At 38.2% G+C, this 23,414-nt stretch overlaps 1 protein-coding gene across 1 annotated transcript in view; it reads left to right on the forward strand.

Annotated features, from left to right (window-relative positions):
• The first annotated feature begins 11,732 nt into the window (after nt 1-11,732).
• SLC39A12 (solute carrier family 39 member 12) overlaps nt 11,733-23,414 on the forward strand; it is a 38,034-nt gene continuing 26,352 nt past the window's right edge. Inside the window, exons 1-4 of the mRNA XM_075919817.2 lie at nt 11,733-12,065; nt 17,475-17,756; nt 19,901-20,108; nt 23,180-23,376. Coding sequence (XP_075775932.1) covers nt 11,796-12,065; nt 17,475-17,756; nt 19,901-20,108; nt 23,180-23,376 — 957 coding nt within the window. The 5' untranslated portion in view covers nt 11,733-11,795. The remainder of the gene's footprint in view (nt 12,066-17,474; nt 17,757-19,900; nt 20,109-23,179; nt 23,377-23,414) is intronic.

Raw genomic sequence — 23,414 nt, forward strand, 5'->3', positions numbered from 1 at the left:
TACTGACTTTCATTTGCCACCACACTGCCTGTTCACTGTGTTTCATCAGGTCCCTCAGAAGTTGGCTAGCTTAAATAACTTTGTCACATTTACCACATTCTCTCCTCACTGCTGCTCTGGCTTTTATTCTGGAATGTTAAGTATTTTTAAGTCTTTGAACATTGTGTTTCATTCTTCACAGGTAATCGTTTATTATGCACACATTTCTCTTGAACACTAGGCAAGTGATGACAAATAGACAACACCACAATAGATTTAATTGACTGGAATAAAGGAGAACTTTTTAATCAGTGGGATGAATTCTGTGTCTAAATGTATTCATCATATGGGTACAGTACTAGAAATTATAATGTTTTGTATTCTCACAGTACAAGCTATCTTTGGTTTAAAACAAAATGGATTACAATATACTAGGTTTATTATTAGCAATGCCTGAAGTAGGTATGCTATGGCATGTTGCACAGTGTACATATTGTATATGTTTATTGATATTGCTATTCTCTGAAGACAGAGAATACTTGCCCATTAGAGAGAGAGAGAGAGAGAGAAAGTGTGTGTGTGTGTGTGTGTGTGTGTGTGTGTGTGTGTGTAAGTAAAATACGCAAAAATGTAGTACCGCAGACACATAATACTCTCAAATTAGGTTATTTAAGACCAGCTTTTATCAATGTCAAACACAAAATATCAGATGACCACAATGCCACCTGGAGATCTTTTAAAGAGTGATGAGGTAGATTGAAGTGCTCTCCAACAGGTTTCTGTATGTTCCCTTTATGTACATCTGATTTGTGTCCATTGATTCTTTCCTGTAGGGACTATCCAATTTGTCCAATATATATAGCAGTAGGGCATTGCTGGCATTTGATCGCATAGATCAAATTCCTGGATGTGCAGTTGAGTGATTCTCTGATTTGGTAGCTTATGTTGTTGGCTCCAGTGATGAATTCGCTTGTATAAAATGTGGGCAGTGTTGGCACCACTGCTGATTGCAGGGCTGGGTTCCTGGATGCTTATGATGTGGTTGTGTAGCATGGTTACCGGAAAGAATTCATTTCAGGTTGGGGGGTTGTCTGTAAGCGAGGATAGGCTTTTCCCCCAAGGCCACTGAGAGTGAGGGATCATTTTTCAAGATGGGTTGCCGATTGTGTATAATGCATTGGAGGGGTTTGAGCTGCGGACTGTAGGTAATAACAAGTGGAGTTCTGTTATTTTCTCTTTTGGGTCCATCTTGAAGTAGTTCATGTCTGGCTACTTTTTTGGCTCTGTCAGTCTGTTTTTTCACTTCTCCAGGTGGGTATTTCAGTTTTAGGAATGCTCTATAAAGATCCTGTAGGTGTTTGAGTCTGTCTGTGGGCTTGGAGCAAATCCAATTGTATCTTAGGGCTTGGCTATATATAATAGATTGAGAAATGTGTCTGGATGGAAGCTGGTGGCATGAAGGGAAGTGTAGCAGTTGGTGGATTTCCAGTATAGGGTGATGGAAATTTATTCATTATTTAACTGTACTGTAGTATCCAAGAAGTAGATTTCTCATGTGGACTGGTCCAGGCTGAGGTTGATGGTAGGGTGGAAGTTGTTGAAATCCTTGTAATATTTTCCCCTGTTTATTTTGGGTCTGCACATCCTAAACTCAAAACTCCAGTCATCTGAAGAAGTGGGCTGCGCCCATGGAAGCTCATGATACCATGTACGTGTTTTATTAGTCTATAAATTGTTACCAGACCATTTGTTGTTTTTTAAGTTTATCCTGTACAGACTAACTTGGCTACCCCCTGAAGCTTCCTTATATAAGTCTTTCTGTGTGTCCATCCATCGGTCTGTCAATCCATTTGTTCAAGAACGCCTCCTAAACGGTAAAAGCTAGGATCACCAAATTTGGTATGCAGCTTCCTCTTACCATAATTTAAAGCTCGGTCAGGGTTGTGCCAAGCCAGGGTTGTTTCAAGACAATGGGATGTGCCTAGAATTTGTTTCTCATAAAATGGAAAGCAAGAGGTCTGGTAGTAGATCATACCGAAGAATGACCACAGGGGGGCAGCAAGGGGCCAGAGTTGGGGACTGGGATAGCTGTAATCCCATTGGGCCAGCAGGTGACGGGTGAGGAAAGGGATAGCTATCTACTATCTATTTCAGAGAGCTTGTCTGTCTGTGTGCTGTCTGTTTCCCAGCCTGAGACATGCACCTTTCCTTCAGCTGTTCAAGTTGCAATTGCCACGGCCATGGAAAGGCACTTCTAACTTGGCCCCAAGCTGCTGAGATGAGAGAGGGCTGGGGTTGTCCTCTCCACCTGGGACAGCCTGTATACTGAACAGTTCAACCGCAGCCCCACCACAGAACAATGATTTAAATGAAGAACAAAAAAAGCATTTGAGTTAAGCAACACCAGATAAATCTTCTAGTCTTTTTAGATTAAAATTATAAAAATTCTACAACAGCTTTATGCCTTATTTGTTTCTGAATGTAGGAAATGTGTTTCATTTTTAATTGAGCTGAGCATTCTTTACATTTAATATTTCCCTGTATATTTTGACCTTATTTACAAAATATTTCCATGGACTAGAAACATCCGTGCATAATAAACTGCATTTATAATTAAGAGTAGAGGTATTGCTTTCCATTGTCTCATTTCTGGAATTTCTCATAATCTTCAGCAACTGCTTTGCCCTGATTTATAGGAGAGAAAAAAGCATGATGAGCTCTTCAATTTGCTCATATCATAATACGATTTGGATTGTAGGTATTCTGTTTCTTTTATTCTAGCAGGAGCTGGATTCAGTCTATTTCCTCTACAGAAAAATAAAAGGACCCAGCCAACTACAAAGAGACGATAAATTCTCTGACACACTAGTAAAATATGGCCGTGTTGTTCCAAGAGGTAGAAATGCAAAGAATTCTGTAGCCAACACAGAGTGGAATGAACAGTCTGTCCTCTACTACGAGAAAATAAGAATTGTTCCTGAGCTGAATAAAATTATGCAAATACAGTATATGAAACATTGAATCGCAATTGTATTTCATCAGTTAAAATAGTTATTGATTTTTTTATCTTCTGCATATTTTTTTTAATATCAGCATAAGCAGTTATTATTTTTACAGTCTCCATACTTTGAGGAGAAGTACAAGGTTTATGTTTTATGGAACATTACATGCAGGCTGTCAAGTAAAGCAAATAGAGAAACAAGACTAAAACTAAAATATAACCCAGCAATTCTCAAGCTTTTTTATTCTGTGGGACCATTTCTTAAAATTAACAAACTCTTCCTTGGCTCCCTCTTCTCCCAACTCTTCTAGCATCACCTATTGCTCTTGGGTACCTGACTATGTAACATTAGCACACTATCATGAAGAAAAAGTATGTGTGGGGGGATGGGGGGAGACTTGATTTAATGCAATGAGACTGGCTGCTTGTAGTGCTTAATTTGTCCAAGGGCTGAGGCCCAACACCTCTAGCCTTAACAGTTCATAGCTCCAGCACTTCTAGGGCTGCCTCAACTATGACTGTGAAAAAAATACATAAATTGCTTGAACCCCAGCATCTTTCATTACAAATTAAGCACTAACTGCATAGTTACATGTCCTTCATGTATAGGGGTTGTTTCTGTCATCTCCCTGATTAAAGGACTTTGCATTTATTTATTTAATCTCCATTCACTGACCTTAGCCCTGATTCTCTAAGTTTTTCAGGTCACTGTAGTTTGGTTCTATATGTCTAGTCTCTGATTTAATATAAGTTACAAAGTTGATCATGGGTAAAAGCTCTGGAGAAATGCAATCCCTGCCTTGGGCAACAACTAGCAGCAAATCATCAATGTATAAAGACAGACTCCTTCCTGTTGTGCTAGAGTTATCTCGTTAGATCACCCATATGTGCTTCATGAGTAAGATTTTGAGAACAAGTGATGTAAGCAAAGCAGTGTGGATAAACATTGGCTTATCCTCAGTTTTTATTAAAGCTGGTTATTAAGTACAAAAGCGATCTGTGAATATTTTGTGAAATAGCATAGGCTGTACAAAGGGACTTTTGGTTTCTTTCTCAAACACATTGTGATAGTTATCCCACAACACTGATTTTCTGAAGATGGTGTGCACATTGCTAAAGTGGAATCCTTTTCAGGTGGGAGGATGAATCATCAAAATATAGGTTTAGCCATGGATTTTTCAAATGTAAGCTAATAGGCTCTATAATGGTATGCTAAATGGTATAATTTGTTATTGGTGATTTAAAACTTCCCTTTTCTGGAAATGTGTCATTAGGCATAAGTATCTTATGTTAGATAAAACATTGTTACTTAAACCAACTTTCTGTGTTTGCTCATTAGAAATTAACTTTGAATATCTAAAGGAGCAGACAGATATTTGAAAAACTATGGGCCTAAAGTAAATAAAAACAAGGAAAGTTTAAACTCATTTTGCACATCCATTTAACTTAAATGTCTTGGAGATAGTGAAACTAGTTGACACAGCTGTCTAATGACCATAGTATAACATTTAGATCCCTTTATAATAATTTTTAACTATGGTGCTAAAAATAAGTCAATGAAGAAGATAAGAATATAATTGTCCTAAAAAAGTTGAAATATGTGTGTAAACTGAAGAATTAAAATGAGCAGCAACAAATTCATCCCCTTGCAAATGCATTATATGTGTGTGTGTGTGTGTGTGTGTGTGTGTGTGTGTGTGTGTGTGTGTGTGAGTTCATTATAATTATAACCAAAGTAATTGAACAGTATTTTCCACAGAAAGACTGGGCCTTTTGACACTGGATTCATATTAGTTTTCACCAACAGAAATCCTGGTGCAAATACTCAGCTGTGGAAAGATTATAAGAGAGGAAATTATAGTGGCATCAGTAAGTCAGAATTTATGTAACAGTAGATGACCTCACTACCTGCATAAATTTTCAATCACTTTATTAATCCTTCTAGGTTCTTGTTCCATTGATATCTTATGGCAATGAGTACCACACGTTATTTTTTAAACAACTATGCCTGCCCTTTCTGGGCATGAATCCCAAGAACTTCAGAGGCCTTGGATTAATTAAGGAGGCATAATAAGTCTCTCTATACCAGATTTAGTGACTAGTCTCTTGACTTTATTTTCAGTAGGTCTTCCTTTATGCACTTGTTGTTTTGGAGGATATATGCAACAGCTGTTCCCTTCCTCTCTTCCTGTAGTTCTGGCTGAGGGAAAATGTTAATGCTAATTACTTTGTAGCAAAGCACGTCATAGTGGAATTGGAGAGGAAGAATGGTCTTATGATTCAGTTACTCTGGAAATATGGGTCTAGTTTCCAGCTCTGTCACAGATTTACTGTGTGACCTGGGACAAGCCATTCCTTCTCACCATCCCTCAGTCTGAATAATGGGAATAACAATAATTCCCTTCTTTTCCTTGTCTATTTAGTGCATAAGCTACTTGGGACAAAGACTGTTTTTGCTCTCTATGTACAGTTACCTAAACCAAGAGGACTTGACCTCAGTTAGGAATGACTGTAATGCAAATAAATAACTTGCCTATCGATGAAAAGAAATCACTACAGCTATGGCTAAACTGCACAGTTATTTTGGAATAAGCTATTCCAGAATAGTTATTCTGAAATAACTTATTTTGAAATAGCACATCTACAGTGCAGGGAAGCCTCAAAATTAGTCCAAGGCAGGCTTCCCTAATGTAGATGTGCTATCTCGATTTAGAGCCCCAAGAGGAATAACTTAGAATGGCCCTGATGAGGGGCTATTTCAAATTAGCAGAAGTGCAGCATCTACACATGCCTTATTTCGAAATAGCTATTTTGGAATAGGTATTATTCTTCGTAGAATGAAGTTTACAGAAGTCGGAATAACCTGTCCCTTATTTCGAACTTATTTCAAAATAACAGAATTGCTGGGTAGATGCTTGCATAGTTATTTCGGAATAATAGCCATTATTCTGAAATAACTTTGCTGAGTAGACACACCTTACAAGTGCAAAGACAATCACCTGAAATACACTGCAGCAAATATATTTATTATCTATTTCAATATAAGTAGCTTGAAAATCCCATCACCTACTGACCAAAGAGATAGATCAGGAGTCTTAGAATAATACAAGATATGTTCCATTAATATATACCTCATAGAAAATGTATTTTAATAATATTAATTCATTTTAGTTTACTGACAACCCTTAAACTATGACTAGAGTAGATAGAATTAGAATTTTATCTGTAAATATTCGTAAATATTGATTTCACTCTCTGCAAACATACCAATGAAAAATATTTCCATTTATAATAATCTTAATTTGTAAGGAAAATATTGCTTGAGAATTTTTAGGAGTTTGATTGAAGGATATTTGGTTTTTGAACTTTGACAAAGGATATTGACAATTTGTGCATAGTTTCCTGCAACTAAATTTAAATAAATAAAAATTGGAAACCATGCTAAAAAATAAAATTGATATTATCTGTCCAAATTATAAAAAATAAAATAATAATTCCACCAAGCTTAAATAAAGTATATTGGGAGGACTGGCCAATGAAACTAAATATCCTAGGATGGTGTTAAAGTGTTGAAATTATTTATGGGAACACTTCAGGATTAAGTTATTGGCAAATGATGTGACGTGCATTGAAACACTACTTAGATTGTGTGGAGAATGAAATCCTTTCATATTACAATACACTCCCTATGGATCTAATTACAGCAGACGTGCACACATCACACTGATAACATGGAGGAAATCTGCAGTTCCACAGGGTTCTCTCTTCATTTGATGTAATTGCTGTGATTAGTAAAGAGGCTCTTGGCTCATTTGCATACTCCATCAAAATATGTTTTTCAGTATTTTAGGAACAAGAATTCAATATCAATAGCAGTTTTCCACAAGCAGCAAGCTACTATGGTTTTTCTGCTAAGATGTTACATAGACCCTCTCCCACTTTGGTATATAAATAAAATTAAGGTGTTTGCTAGGTTGCTGGCACTTACAGGAATGTTTCAGTTGTCTAAGAGAACAGTTCTATAAAGACCTTTAATATGCCTACATTGTATAATCATTGATCTTTTGACAACCATTAAATTGCAAAGTGCAAGCTGTAAATGGCATTTAAAAATGGCTAATCTGCTTTTGTTCTCACAACAGGTGTGTAGGTGGGAGAAGTCTTACTAGTTCACCTTTGCAAAAATGAGTACAAAAAATAACTCTTTCAGAGAAGAGGGTAACTGTATGAATTTGTCATGCCCCCTGTCTGGTTACATTGCTTTACATAACTGGCCTCTCTCACACTCACAGAATAGAAGTTCTGATCATCTTATACAAACGCTTTGGGCCGAAAGGGGTTGCACTGGTGTGAGAGCAAAATTTATGTCTGAAACTGGATCTGAATTTCAAAGAACTCCTGTTTTTTGTCACTCTTCTTGGATCACATGCTTCTAAATGTGAACATCTACTAGAGTAGTAAACTCCAGCACTCTGCAAATATCCTTCCATGATACCTATCCAATGCTGACTGTATTTTTAACAGATAGAATATTCCACCTGCTTCACACTCTTAATTCTAGTCCTTGGCCTGGTTATTTAGAAAGATCTCTAGCTAACATCTCACTTATTCATAACCTGTCTATCATAGGCCAGCCATGATGCTAATATTCTCTCTGAGAAGTGGCAAATACTATGCACAAAGTCACCATCACATGGCTTGCTGGAAAATCTCTTTGATTCAGAACATCTCAACTCTCTAACATCAAAGGATTTAATACGTAAACATTTTATATATAAAACGCTATGCACAATGGAACCACAATATACACATTACACAGAGCTTAGAAAGCAGGAAGGAAACAATTTAAGAAACTAAAATAGTTTGGAAGGCTGGCAGGGATAGCTATGTAAAAAGGGCAGGCGAGGACACACATCCACTGCACTTCTGCTCAAACTAATCTAAGAACACCTGTAAAGTAAAATCAATTAGGCATCAAATTTCCTTCTCTAAAGTAAATTGTGAAAGTGACTTGAAGGCTCTCTGCCATCCATAGCACTATCCTAGCACAGTAGCTACAGATTCAGTAATTTATATGTATTTGCCATAGTGTCCATAGTCCATATTAGGATCAGTCTTAAAATACATGCAGGAGGTGATTTCTGTTCATTGTCATCAGTTGGCACTTTCCAGGAGGTGTTATGGTGGTAACCGGCCTTGAAGACGGATTTGAAGGGATATAGTAATGGTTTTACAGTCTACTTCAGAGAGGGCATAGGATGGAAGAAAGCACAAATACATCGTATAGAGAAATGAGAGACTGAACGGCAGAGACTAGCATAAAAGCAGATAGGGATAATACAGTACAATATTAATTTGATCCACAAATGACATTGCCCTGACACTAATTCATTTACTAAGCAGTATGACTTGCAATAGGAATTGACTGCTTCCTTGAAAATCCAAGTCTCCATTGCCCATACCATTTATTTTCCATCATCCTTTAACTTACAATACATTTACTCCTAGTAGCCTACAATGTGAATGTTGATATATTACCAGTATCTTTCTCCACATTTCCTTTCAATATTCTCCGCTAGTGCAGTTTGTCTGATCTCTTCCCCTACAAATACTGGCTTCTCTAAAAGATAAAAACATCATCCTCTGTGTGTGTATACTTTTATGTGGACAAAACACGTTCTCAAGTTCAGGTTTTAAAATATGATCAGTACATCTGAAATCATTGAGAATTTCATGGACACATTTGATATTTTTCCCATATTTATTCTCCATGTTAGACACTCACCATATTAAATTAAGCAGGCTATTTTCTTGTTATCTGAATAATTATTTTCTATTAGTGGAACAAATGTGGATGCTTTTGTCATAGTATCATAGTGATGGCACTATAGGAAATCACCAAAGGTAGAAGAAGCACTTAAATTGTGAATCCCTGTTTTCAGATACTTAGAATATTCCCTTTGGGTTGAAATTCCCCCATTTGTTCTGAGCACACAGATGAAGGTTTGTGGGTGTTTGGTAGAAATCTGTTCATTCATTTGTAATTTATCAAGCTTAAAATAAAATATACTTTAATAAAAATATCAGATGCCTTTGCATTTGAATAACTTCGTTCTGTTTTTTTAAATATTAAAATATCAGCACTTATTAGCCATTACTTTACCTTATTGAAAAAAGTTTGTTTGTATTTTGCTTTTCACTCCAGTTCAGCTGGCCAGTTTCACTTTTGTTTATAGTTGGGTGTCACTTGCAGGTTCTGAGAAACCATCACAAAGTTGTCATTAGCTCCTCAGATACTAGTGTTGAGCACAGTATAAGAACCAATATAGAATAGAATTGTTTCCATGTTCACAGTCCCGTAGAAAAGGGTTTGCATTTAAAAAGGGTTGCCTATCTTTATTTATTGTAACATTTCTGTTCATTTAAAGTTAAATCCAGGTTTTGGGGACCCTATTTAGGGAATATGGCTCCCTCTGCATCCCTGCACAGCAGGTTTGGGAGACAGAAAAAGGATGAGCTTGGTGGCTCTGCCCCTATCCAGATTCTTTAGCCTCAGAGTTCCCAAACTTCATTGTACTACAACCTCCTTCTGACAACAACAACAAAAATTACCTCACAACCCCAGAAGTGGAGAACTGAAGCCTAAGGCCCCACTCAAATCCCCCTATCCCAGGCAAGGTATGGGGGGCAAAGTCAAATCCAAAGAGCTTCAACCCAAAGCAGGGTCCCTGTAATCTGAAGCAAAAATACCTGGCAGCCCCATTAAAAAGTCCCTACCACAGTTTGAGAACTGCTGCATTAGTCATTGACTTTTCTCACCCCTTTCTAGTGCAGGAACACAGGAATAACTTGGGCTACTGAAACTGGAAACTTACCATTTCAGCCACAGAGCAGTGTAAATGGTCAGGGAGGGTTTCTTTCTCCTTTTTTCTACTTTATCATCTGTACCAAGTCTAACTCTTGAACCTTGGCACAGGTGGGACTTTTGATAATCTCTGATTTTGATTGTTTATTTTACCAAATACAATGTTTGGGGCCCATTCTCCATGAAAAGTGACCCTTTAAGAAAAATGTGTTTCTAAAGAGCTGCCAGAAAATATTTCTACTCTGATTTCTCAGTTGCAACCAAACAAAGATTTCAGTTAACACAGGAATATAGTTTTTTTTCTCAGATATGTTATAAAACTGCTTCCATGTTCTAATAATGTAGAGAAACTGGTATTCTCATGTTCTCACGTACATTATCTGCTACAACATGTATTATTTAGCAGATACCATATATCCTGCCATCTGCTGATGTTAAATAGGGAATGTTTACAGAAAATGATAACTACCAAAATAATTAGCTAAATACAGTCAATAATGTGATGCCTAAAACCTGCCAAGAAGAACATGTACTAATTCCTATCCACCTCTATTGTTACCTTAAGAACAGCTTTCTCCATAGCAACTGAAAACTTTTCAAGGCAGGAATAAACTAATCCTCTCCAGCTTCCAGAGCACCATCAAGGAATTTTAAAAACATCAGACTTTCCAGCAGCTAAATACTTTTGGGGATTCAAAAGGCCATAAAGCTAGAAGTACAGAGTCATCCTTTTTTTTTTTTCTACTGAAGGTAAGAAAACAATATTAGAAGTGGTTATGTCCCTATAATTGTGATGCTTATTTCTAAATGCTAACTTTTAAAGCTAAAATAAGTTTTGAAATACCAAAACTTTCACAGTGTGGTATACCATGATAATTTTTATCAGAATGCATGCCAATTTATAATTCAGCTAAAGTATTACGTTAGCAATCTGTTAGCAGAGCATTTTAAAAAAGGAAATCAGATCTGTATTATTGTACAGAGAAAAGAAACAGATGTTGCATGTGGCTCTTTAACATATGTATGTATATTTCCAAAAGTCTGCTTCTCAGTAATGGGAAAACTTTAGTGGAAAACAAACACTGAATTCTTATACAACTGGCATATTCCTGTATCAACATAGATTACAGAAAGGACAGATCCTACAGCATATTAGGAAAGATATGGCAAGGGTAGTTTGCTTTTACAGTTTGGAATGCTATCTTTCCATCTAGAATTATTAAAAGTGAGAACTGGTTGCTTTCGGGACATTTCTATATTTTTCAAGTTGCATGAATGGCATAACTAAAGCAATTTTACAACTCTTTCCTCTGACATCATCAATTTCCCCTTAAAATGCTTTGTGTTTGTTTTTAGTCAGCTTTATAACTCATGTTAATTAATGTTTTTAAAGTGCTTTTATGATAAAAATCACTAGAAGTCATTGCTAGGCATCAGTACTAATGATTTATATGAGAATTCCTGAACAATGCTGTATTTGCCCTCATATGCAAGCACATTTACCAGCCCTCGGGACTCTGTTTCATAATGGAGTAAAAGAGAAAGCAATGGTATTTTTCCTGCACTTACTAAAGGAGATTTTTATCAAATATAGTAATGTAACAGGGAAATGAAAAATGGGTATTATATTTAAAACTTACAATGTAGAGGATAGCCTCTCCTTTTAACCATTTTCCAGTAATTCCACTGCATTTTTAAGGCCACTGTCATCTTAGTTTCCTGCTGTTTCAAGCTGTAAAGTCCCTACAAAACACCCGTTGTTCAGAAACAGCTTGTCACTGCAAATCAGCTTAGCCATCCAATTAATAAATCCTTTCATACATATTGCAGTCACTCTAATTAAATGTTTTTTGTTTTTCTTTACCATACAAATTCCTCAGGGTTCAACTTTAAGCTGTGAACTACACACCACGATTCAACCCTCAACACGGACATATAGGCAAGGAGAAAATGTATTTTCTGACCAAGTATCTAGCTTGGGTGGTGTGTTCAGCTTTCATATTTGGTGTGGTTACTGCAGAAGCACAGCCTAGGAAAGAGCACAAGGAAGAAAGCAGCTATACTCCAAGCCAAGGCTATCTGACAGAAGTTTTACGCATTCTTTCAGCTGACAACTACACTGAGATCCACAAGAATCATTCAAGAAAACTGATCAAAATATTACTGGAGAGAACTGAATGTCCACAGTGGATTTATGGGATACAGGAGGATTGTAATCTGGTTAGTGTATCAGTTAATGAAGAGTACATTTAAAATGTGAATTCTGAAACAATTTATTTGGGTGAAATTCATTCTTCCAAAAAATTGAACAGCTGCAATTGATTGTTTACTAATAATTTATATTGCTTATTTATTCTTGTAAATAGAGCCTCCGTGTACTTCAGGTACACCTTAAAAACTTAGATCCATTCATCTGTCACTTATTGGTAATATAATCCACTGCCAAATTTTCAGATATTTATTTTCAAACTATGGTTTTCCACTCTTTACTGTGTCCTACAGTTGTATCATTAGCTTGAATTTGAAACATGAAAAGAAATTTACATTGTCAATGGACGGGCAGAAATAGGAATGGTTTTGTGTAATGTCATCATTCTGCTTGTTATTTTGCAGAACTAAAACCCACCCCATGGTTTGCTCAGATACATAATCCATTTCCCCAGTCTTCAAGGTTTAGGGGTGGTTTTGGTAAAATTGTTTTGTTCAGGCAGATCAAGATCAGTGTGAAAGATGAAAGGTAAATACAGGGGTTGTTCCTGCATAGGGAAATGGGAATTTCCTTGACATTCTTCCACCATGGGGCAAGGTTTATAGAAAGTACAGGGACTAGTGGCAGGTAGCAAAGGAGAAACTCTGAACCCTTTTCAGAGTTTCTGCTGGGCTCGCTTTGACAAATGGTACTTTGACAGTGGCTTTTTTATAAGCTTGAAAGCCTGTAAGATGAACTAACACATGCTTAAAATGGAGGAAAACATGTGACAACAATTGATCTTGAAACATCTGCTCTCTTCAGAACCAGAAGTTAACCCTCCTCCTTGGCACTGGAGCTTCCCAAACAGTGAGAGTGATGAGAGTCCCAGCTCTCTCCTCCTCCCAACAAAGCCAAAATGTAATGAAACAATCAGACTCACATTTCCCTTCCGAATCTGGGGTTCTAACAATTACAGGCCATTGCTTTTTTATATTATTTAATTTGCAAACAAGACTCCATCCTGCATTTAAATCATGGCCTGATGCTTTTACTAAACCCTTTCTTTCTTCTTTACTAATTGGCACTCAGAATCCATGGCCATGTGCTTGACGCTCCTTAAGCAGTATCTGCAGTTCCTCTATCATCCGGGTGCACAAAAATGACATTCTTCTGTGGTGGCGGAATTCTTACGTATATTCCTCAAAAATAAAGAGTTCAGAAAGGGGCTTGTTTATTTTAGAAAATAAGCATTCTGAAAGTAAGGTCATGCAGGTGTTTGTGGCTTCGGCAAGCTGACAGCAGCAAAATAACCAATGATGAATCAATTCTATATTCCCCTGTCACCTTCAGAAAAGGGCAATAAAAATTATAAGAGTTTGGAATGGGTGCCATATGAAGAGAGATTTAAAAGACTGGGACTTTTCAACTTAGAAAAGAGGTGACTGAGTGGGGATATGATAGAGGTCATGATTGGTGTGGAAAAAGTGAATAAGGAATAGTTTTTTACTTGTTCCCATAACATAAGAACTAGGGGCCAACAAATGAAATTAATAGGTAGCAGGTTTAAAACAAACAAAATGAAGTTTTTCTTCATGCAGCAAACAATCAGCCTGTGAAACTACTTTCCAGAGGCTGTTGGGAAGACCAGGACTTTAACAAAGTTCAAAAAAGGACTAGATAAATTCATGGAGGTGAGGTCCATCAATGGCTATTAGCCAGGATGTGTAGAAATGGTGTCTCTAACTTCTGTTTGTCAGAGGCTGGAAATGGATGACAGAAGAGGGATCATGTGATGATTACCTGTTCTGTCCACTCCCTCTGAGGCATCTTGCCTTGGCCATTGCTGGGATAGTGGACTGGATGGACCAGATACTGGTCTAACCCAGTATGGCATTTCTTATATTCTTATGTTCTTTAAGGTATTCCCAGTGGAGGACATCACATTCTCTGATAACCGCAGCTCTTTCAGTGCACCTGTTGCCCTCCCATTAACAACTACCTTTTCAAGCATCTTGCTTGCCAATATCAACATCGTTTAATGACTTCAAGTTATCCTTTCTAAACCCTGAGGTACAATTATAGAAATTTCACCCATACACTATATTTGCCTTTATTCCCCACAGCATAAAATTGAAAGGTTAGATTGGCTTAACATGAGGCCTTTAGGGAAATGAGCTAGAAGAATTAAATGTATTTCTCTTAGTCCAAAACAATAATACACAAAGACAGTCATTGTAATGCATCTAGTTTCAAATTCAACACTATCAACTTAGGCTTGAAATAAAGATCTTAACTGGTTAATGCACTGCAATTTCCTCACCTTTGATATTCACATTTCCACATCAAATGCTATGAATGAGATGCATTCAGCCTGACTTAATCAACACTGGTCCTACAATTGACAGATAACTTGTTTGCTGTTATAGATACCCTGGATTCTGTAATTTCCACTTCAGTTCATCTGATGAAGTAGGTTTTACCCATTAAAGCTCATGATCTAATAAATTTCTTAGTCTCTAAGGTGCCACAGAACTGCTCATTATGTTAATGCATGTCATCAAAACAGAAGTACACATGCCTTTTTTGTACACTTGGCAGAGAGGAATGCCAGATGTTGCTTAAGGAACATCAAGCAAATGGCCATTGATTCAGAGGGTCAGTCAATAAAGGCTAATATTGGAGTTGCTGATAGCCATGATAGACAGGGCACAAAGCCTAATCTAATATACTCACCGGTGTGAATGTTTAATTCAGCTATTAGAATAGTAACAGAGATGTAGCTGTGTTAGTCTGGTCTTGCTGAATTAAAAGACAGGACTATGCAAAACTTTAAAGACTAACAAGATGGTTTATTAGGGGATGAGCTTTCGTGGGCCAGACCCACTTCCTCAGATCACAATGTGGAAGAAAATTGGCATGACCATATATACCAAAGGGATACAATCAAATTGGTTCTGGTTCTGAAGACTGCCCACGAAAGCTCATCACCTAATAAACCATCTTGGTAGTCTTAAAAGTGCTGCATAGTCCTGTCTTTTAATTCAGCTATTGGCATCCACAGAGCGTATCCTTTTCTGACATTACTCTTGGTGTGGATTTAAGTTGGAAATATTTCTATTAAAATGTGTCAGCTCTCTCACTTACCCATAGTTGAGGGAGGATATGATACCTGAGCTTCATAATTTGCATTTGATTCACGTTTGTGGGCAAACATTCAAGGAATGGATTTTGACATATACTGTGTATCAGATAAATGAATACACAATGTCTGTAGCCATAAACATAGTTTAATCCAGTAAACTAGCTTTCTAGATGCTTTGACTCATTGGAGTGAGGCAAAATATATGAAACGTGTTGGTGAATCTTACCTACTGACTGTGTATGATGTAGGTACTTCTGTCTATCTTAGGGATATAGATGCTGGAACTAGAGGTGCTGGGGGTGGGTATTATGGCATGTTCCCAGGTTTTAAAAGGTTTCCATAAAATACAGAGTTTATTGGTTCTCAGCACTCCTACTATGAAAATTGTTACAGCACGTCTATTTAAAGTTCTTGTGATCTGCCATGAGAGTGGAGATCAACTCAAGTGCTCAAGCTACACTTAGAGTTAACCAAGAGGGAGATAGTAGCATCCTTCCAATGGGACCAACTGATATGTCCTATAAATCACAACAGTAGCAAGATACTTTCAGGAAGGGGCTTTCTGTTCTAGAATTTGCTCACCCACTTACCCCTGATCTGAAAGGGCTTACTGGTTTTCCAGGAACACTTGTAAGGCCTGTCTGCTCATAAAAACTTTTGCCTATGGTGACATTGGAAGGGGTCTGAGTGTGGGGAGAGATGGTGCCTTATTGGCATTGAATTATTTTGGTTTTTAAACTATTATACCTATCATTAACCCCAGTAGAGAGAGCCACGAGGACCTATGCATGTCTTCAATCTTGCTTAAGACTTATTCTGGTGACTTAATTGTTGCATGGGGAGTCAGGGGACTACCACCCTAGGTGAGGAGTGGCAAGGTGGTAGGGAGGACAGAAGCCCACGCGTTCCACTGCATCCCAGCCCAGGGGCCTAACAGTGGTAGCGCTGGGTACCACTGAGTCTGCGGGGATCCTGACCACAATGCACTGCCCAGTTGACCTCCAAACTCTCAGCTGATCCAGTGTCGACTCCCCCTGGGCCATTTCCCAGTTCCCCCTATGGGCAAACCTGGCTTAGCCTCTACTCCTCGGGGTTCTCTGGGGACAATGGCGCTGGCAGAGTGTCCATGGGCTTTGGGTCCAGGTTGAGCAGCAGTCCAGGTGGTGAAGCCCAATTTCCTGAGCCTGGTAGGGGTCCTGGGAATCCAGGCCAATCTCCGAGACCTGGCAATGACCGTGGTCCTGGCTCGTCCTCTGGGCCCGGCATCAGCCTAGGCCAGTTCTCCCTTCTAGGACAGGGCAGTTGGGCCTTCCTCCTGGTGAGCCTGGGCCGAACATCTGGACTGCTTTGTGGCTGGACTACAACGGAGCTCTGAGCTCATACTCTTATACTCCCGATCCTGCTTTGCTGCTTCTTGTGAGTGGGGCTGGGTGATTCTGGCTCTGCCCACCAAGGGGTCTTAGGGAGCCTTTCTGCATCCGTATCAGAGGGAGGCCAAACTGCCTCACTATAGGTACTCAGCTGAGTCCAGTCAGCCCCACAGGATCTAGCCCCTTCCAGGATTGCCCTCTATCACATCACATAGTCTGGAGCGAGGGCCTCACTGCCCTGGGCTATTTACTAGGCTGCCACAGGCCATCACTCCCTTCCCTGAAACACTCTGCTGCAGAACACAATCCCCATCTCTGACCCATTTACCAGGTTGTGACAGGCCATCAATATTTACAAATGGAGACTGACCCCAGAAAGTTTGAGAACCACTAACTCAAACTGACATAACTCAGATCCAAATTCCGCTTTTTTGGGTCTTGATTCTACAAACCCCACACAAGTGCAAGTGCAGGGCCTGAAGCAGTTAAACTAAGGTTAAGCACTAGTTGTAGTCCTCTGCATTAAGGGCCAGAATTAATGCCTCATGATGTCAATGTGGGTCTTTAAACAGACTACAACACTCAGTGGAACAGGCCCTCAGTGAGATTAAATCTTGAATCTGTTGAGCATCTGGCCCCTTGCACACGAGTAGACACAGACATGAAAGGAGACTTGGAGAGTGATTTGGCAGCCATGCTGCAGCCCTCATTACTCCAAGATTAGATTGCCGTGTGCTTCCCCTACTATCCATATTGCTCATCACATTTTACCTTATATACACACCCCACGCAGTGTCTGTGCAGTCTCAAGACCATTCCCTTGGATAAAATTGAATTCTCCTATTCTGTTCTCTAATCCTATTTTCAGTAGATTAATAATGGCATGTTATTTGAAACTAATTTCCATTTGTTTTAATTATTCACAGTGCCTTGAACCAGATGCTTTGTTATTAATAGCCGGTGGAGATTCTGAAGACTATCTCAGTGAAGAAATATTCCAGAAAATTTCCATCATTCTTCTCTATTATATTATTCATCAAAAAGATATCTGTTCTTCACACCTCAGTCTGAGTAACAAGGATTATAAATTTTATCTACACAGCATGCTCAGTTTAAGGCGTGATGAAAACTGCTATTATTTCTCACGGAATGAAACTGAAGATATTTTGGCTGCAATAAGACAACATTTTAAAATCCCTGAAAGCCAGGTAAACACTTCAAAACACTTACCAAAGATCTACCGCTGTGGTGTCCAACACGTTAGCCAGTAGCCACATGTGGCTATTTGGCCAGTTGAACATGACTAGTTGGCTTGATAATGTGACTATTTGGATAGTTGAGTGTGGCTAGATCACAGTAGCAGAACGGGTTGGACACCATGGATCTACAGGTTATTGCCTAGTTCTGTCATCAAATTGCAGTCCAATAAAGCAGTCCCTAGGAGCTCCACCTGCAACAAAATAGAGCAGCCCTTGGGCTAATCTAATCTGCACTGGAGCTAGGGATGGAGAAGAGAATTAATTTTCTCTAACCAGTTCCCTGCTGCTCCCTCACTGTGCTACATTGATCAAATACTGGATAGAGCAGGGAATTTGGCTAAAGATGTGGCTGTTTCTTTGACATGGCAGATACATCTGATGCTAAACTACCTACCATAGCCAGTTCCTGCAGAAGAAGGAGTCTAACCAAAGAAGACTAACTTTGCCTTAGGAATGGCAAATAATGTATTCACTATATTTATCTGTAAACATCCTTTAAAAATCAGGAAATACATGACAGGTATCACTCACTGATTATTTATTGTTATTTATTTGTCAGTGCCAGGAACAACCAAGAATAGGATTCCATTGTTCCAGGTGCCGTACAAACACAGAATGATAGACAGTCCCTGCCCTACAAAAACTTCCAGTCCAAATAACCTACTCCTCTAACAATGAACAGTAATAAAAACCATTTAGCAGATTTCAAAAGGTAGGGAGTTACTATAATGTACATTGACATGTTGTGAAAATCCATCAGTTCTTTGTATGCTACACAGTTCTGTCTTGACCAGATGCTGACTCTGAAATTCATCTTTTCTTTTCGATCTCACTGCTCTTTAATTTACACCACACCTTGGTAGCAGCAATCTAGGCAAATGGAAAATTGTAAGACGCCACTAGCTATGTGGCATAAAGTAGAAGGCCTGCAGTTCCTTTTTTTCTTCATGTGCTTTGTGTAATCTTTTCATCATAAATTATTCATTGACTGGTACAGTTGGTTCTAAGTCTCAGTGAGCGTGCTGATTTCCAAGAACTCAAACAGTATCTTGGCAATGATAAAGAGGTGTTGGTGGGTATTATGGCGTGTCAACATGGAGTAACAATCCATACAGTGCTCTACAGTGTGATCTATTCGTTTACATTGGCAGTGCACTCAGTATGTCTGTTTAGTGTCTGTGAGTTTGTCGTGCATAGACAGGAGACTGAGGAGACTCTGAGAAAAGTAGTGAAATCATTACAGCCTATCTAATGCTTTAAATTACAACATCTGTGGCTCTGGTAGGTGATCCAGGGAAAGAAAACCACGTTCGTCCATTTTAAAATGTGATATTTGTATAAAACGGGTTTCCTTCTCACCATAGCAACTAATATATTCAGTTTGATAGGAAAGAAAAATCTTCAGCATGTATGGAGGTGTATTGGCAGTGAATCTGACATTAGGAATACTTACTATTCTTCATGGTGCACAGTGGGATCCTGGTCCAGGATTAATGCTCATAGGTGCTTGTTAAAATTGATAATTTATCATTAATAAATAATACATGATCAACCAACTATCTGCTAGCCAAAGCAGGGTCCCATGTGTATGTGTCTGTGGCTGCTGTCTATGGCAAATGGACCCGCCACTCACAATGGTGCACTTATGAGGCTGCAGCACATTTAAAGCAAAATGAAAATCTGGCCTTAAATGTTTCTAAATCACAACTGGACAAGAAAAATAAGTAAGAAGCAATAGTAAGAAAATAACATAAAATAAAAATAACTTGAATAGCTAACTGAATTTTGTATTTGTAATTACTGTCACAAGTTCCTTTGCCTTTTTCTCAAACTGGCTTCCTCCTCATTACATAACTGAAATGGACCTTATGTTGCTCTCTGACCACCTCATCAGAGCATAATCTCAGGTCCTGTATTCCATTTTCATTCTCCTTGAGTCTCCTCTGCTTCTCATGCTGTTGCTTATTCCCTCTATCCTAATAACTCCCACCCTGGGTTTCTGCATTACTTTCTTCTCTTCTTTCCCTGCCTGTCTGATGATTTACACTAACGTGACCAAGAACTTCTAAACTAAATTTTTATTCTGTTTTCAGTGTGTTGATGTAAGCATTGTGGAGAAAGCTGCTGACATATTGGACAGTGATGGTGCTGATGAAAATACACTTCCTCGCCTGGCTGCTACAATCATTACTTTGGCTCTCCAAGGAGTCTGCCTCGGGAAAACACATTTGCCCTCTCCAGATTTCTTTGTAAAATATATTTTCAATTCTCTAAACAGCAGTAATGAACTTCAAGTAACAGGTAGTTCCGTGTATTACAGGTTTGCCTTTTGTGTCAGTACATTTTAGGTTCTCCTTAAATCAGTGTTTAATGACCACTTCTTCTTGTATTTGATAGATAGAACACTTCTAAATGCAAGGAGAAGGTTGGGGAGACAAGCGCCTTCTTCATTTTGAAATCCTTTTGGATCCTATAAAATAAACAGTAATAATCATATATGAGGTGACCTTCGTTTGCCTAGAGCAAACAATTCTGGAGACTGTATCTGGCAGATGTCGATTAGGGGTATCAGGAGATTCTCAAGGCAGATGAAGTTTGTTCACTCTGTCTTTTTCTGATCTTTACTCATAGATCCTTTATGTATTATTTTTCTCTACCCACATCCTGATGGCATCAGCCTCCAGTGAGACTATTTTAAATCTGAGCTCATTGGCATGCCTCTTTTAAATGTATTTAATTTTCAAATATAAAATGGAAGAAAGAGCTAGAATTGGTCATATTAGAAAAGACATTAAACTAAAATTGATTACAGTGACTACTTTTAGAAAGAAGCTTTAGCTGACTTCAAATTCTTTTTCCTCAACAGAAGGGAGGTAAATAGAAATATTTACATTTTTCAAGCACTGATGTGGATAAATTGTTCTAAATAACGAAGAAAGTTATAAAACAAAGTATTGTCATGTAGAAAGGTTCTTAACGTCTACTTGGTGGGTAAATACCCTGTCTGAACTTAATTGGAGTGCTCATCCCAGTTCTTAATAGCCAAGACTCCAGTTCAAAAAATCACCACGACCCTCATTCTGCAATGATCTAGCCGCATACAATAGCTTGCAGGATTGTGGACACTATTTATTGGATCCTTATTGATAATTTCAGCAGTGCTATCATTGATTACATGTATATTAGGGTAAATTGCCTGGTGGCTTCTTATCTCCTAGAGATCGTGAAATTGAAAACATTAATACGGCAGTGTGGAGAAGTAACTGCTTACTGTGTTGATGACTTCATACTCTAGAGCTGCCAAGATGGGATCTTTTAAATTTAAAAGCATTGTTATTGAAAATCAGCACTGATGATTTATTTAAGTATTAGAACACTGGGGAAGAAAAGTAATGTTGTGCCAATTTTTAAAAGGGTAAATGAATAACTCTGGTAATTATAGGCCTTTCAGCAAGATCTGAGCAAGATAATGGAGCAGCTAATACGGGACTTCATTGATAAAAAATTAAAGAAGTGTGATGTAATTAATGCATATTAACATAGGTTTATGAATAATAGCTCCTGGCAGACTAACTTAATATCTTCTTTGATAAGCTTACAAGTTTGGTTGATAAGATACTTAATCTTCTGTAAGGTGTTTTGAGTTGGTGTCACACATTTTTTATTAAATATTTAAAATTAACATGAGGCAATATTTTTCTTGGACCAGATTTTGTTGGTAAGGGACAAACTTTCAAGCTTCTGCAGAGCTCTTCTTCAGGTCTTACAATCATACTCATACTAGAGTGGAAGCTCAACTTAAGGTGCACAATTCCAGCTACACAACATATATAGCTGGAGTCGAGTTACGTTAAGCCAAGCTTGGCACATCCCCATAGCAGTAGCAGGAGTATCAGCTACCGGCAGGGTGCCCTCCGAGTTCATTTAGCAAGTCTAATTAAGACTTGCTCAATCAAACTCCAGAAAATCAATCACAGCAGTGTTAATCTTCTGTGGAGAGAAGACAAGGCCTCAGAGTGTCACAACTAAATTCAAGGTGGAAGAGGTTGTTTAGCAGAACAATTTTGTAGGTATCATTCAAGGAGAAGTGGTCCATTGACAGCCATCCAGTTATAGGGTGAAAAATGGGAGGAGGGAAGACAGCTGTGGGGAGGATACAAAAAATGCTTCAGTCTCTTGAAATTCATCAGAAGCAAGTTTCCCACAGACTGGATGAGACCAACTAAAAGCTGCACCAGACCCTGCCACAATTACAGGTGCAAAATCTGTAGACATATTTCCACTGCCATGATGATCAACACTCAGAAACACACCTTCAAGATCCATGCTCTTACACATGCCTATCATGTTTAGTGTACCTCAACCAGTGCACTAAATGCCCAATAACAACTATTTGGACAAACCAGACAATCATTATGCTCCTGAATGAATGTAACAAAAGACAAAACCATCATATCACCTGTGGGTAGGCACTATTCACCAAAAAATCACTCTCGATGTGATCTCAGTCCTCACTCTCACAGGAAGTCTCCAGAAAACCTTCCAATGATGAGCGTAGGGAGTGTCAATTCATAACTTTGCTAGCCACTAAAAATCATGGAGTAAAACAGTTACTAGATTTGCAGTATTTTTAAAGCAGTCTATAACCCCCTGCCCTGCCTCCCAAGTTGCCTTCATCTCCTTTCCTTTCCCTCTATTCCTTCAGGGGTTTTAAAGACCATTTAATTTTGAATAGTCCCTTGAAATATGAGGTAACTGCTTATACTAAACAATCTGTCCCACCTTGTATTTAGACATGATACTGTGAGTACTTTTCCCAGATCTGAAAAAGAACTCTGTATAAGCTTGTCTCTCTCTCTAAGACGTTGGTCTAACAAAACATACTAATTCACTCACCTTGTCTTTTTAATATCCTGTGACCAATCTGACTGCGCCAACAAAGCATGAATAACATTAACATGGTGCAGAACAGATGGATTAAAAACTGGCTAACCAATAAGTCTCAAAAATGTAATTGTAAATGCAGAATCATAATCAGGCAGGTGTGTTTCCAAAGGGAATTCACAGGGATTGATTCTTGGCACTACACTATTTAACGTTTTTTTTTTAATCAATGACCTGGGAATAGAGCAAGGTGTATATTTTTGACAGTGATGATAATTAACGATTGGAACAATTCAGCAAATATTGTGATAGACTCTCCATCAATGACAATTTTGAAATCAAGGTTGGGTGTTTCTAAAAGTTCTGTTCTAGGAATAATTTTGGGGAAGTTCTATACTATTTTTGACATTTTGAATAATTGCAGTTTAATCTTTCGCTTTCATTTGTGTTTATAACAAGGTTCACCACATTTTCTTATAAATTCCTAGAAATAGATCAACTTCTAAGCAGGCTGAGGGATGGAAGAACTTGCAACACAAATGGACAAATGAACAAAGGAAGACGTCATGGCATGACAGTCAGAGATGTTGAATATTTCAAGATTCCAATCACATCAAGACAGACGAATGGAGAAAATATAAGTGGTTATCATGAAGATAATGAAAACAGAGCTGACTGGGATCAGGTTAATTTATTTTTTACTGCTATTACTGACTGTTGGAA

The sequence above is a fragment of the Pelodiscus sinensis genome, chromosome 2, assembly GCF_052426305.1.
Source record: "Pelodiscus sinensis isolate ZL-2025 chromosome 2, ASM5242630v1, whole genome shotgun sequence".
Lineage (NCBI taxonomy): Eukaryota > Metazoa > Chordata > Testudines > Trionychidae > Pelodiscus > Pelodiscus sinensis.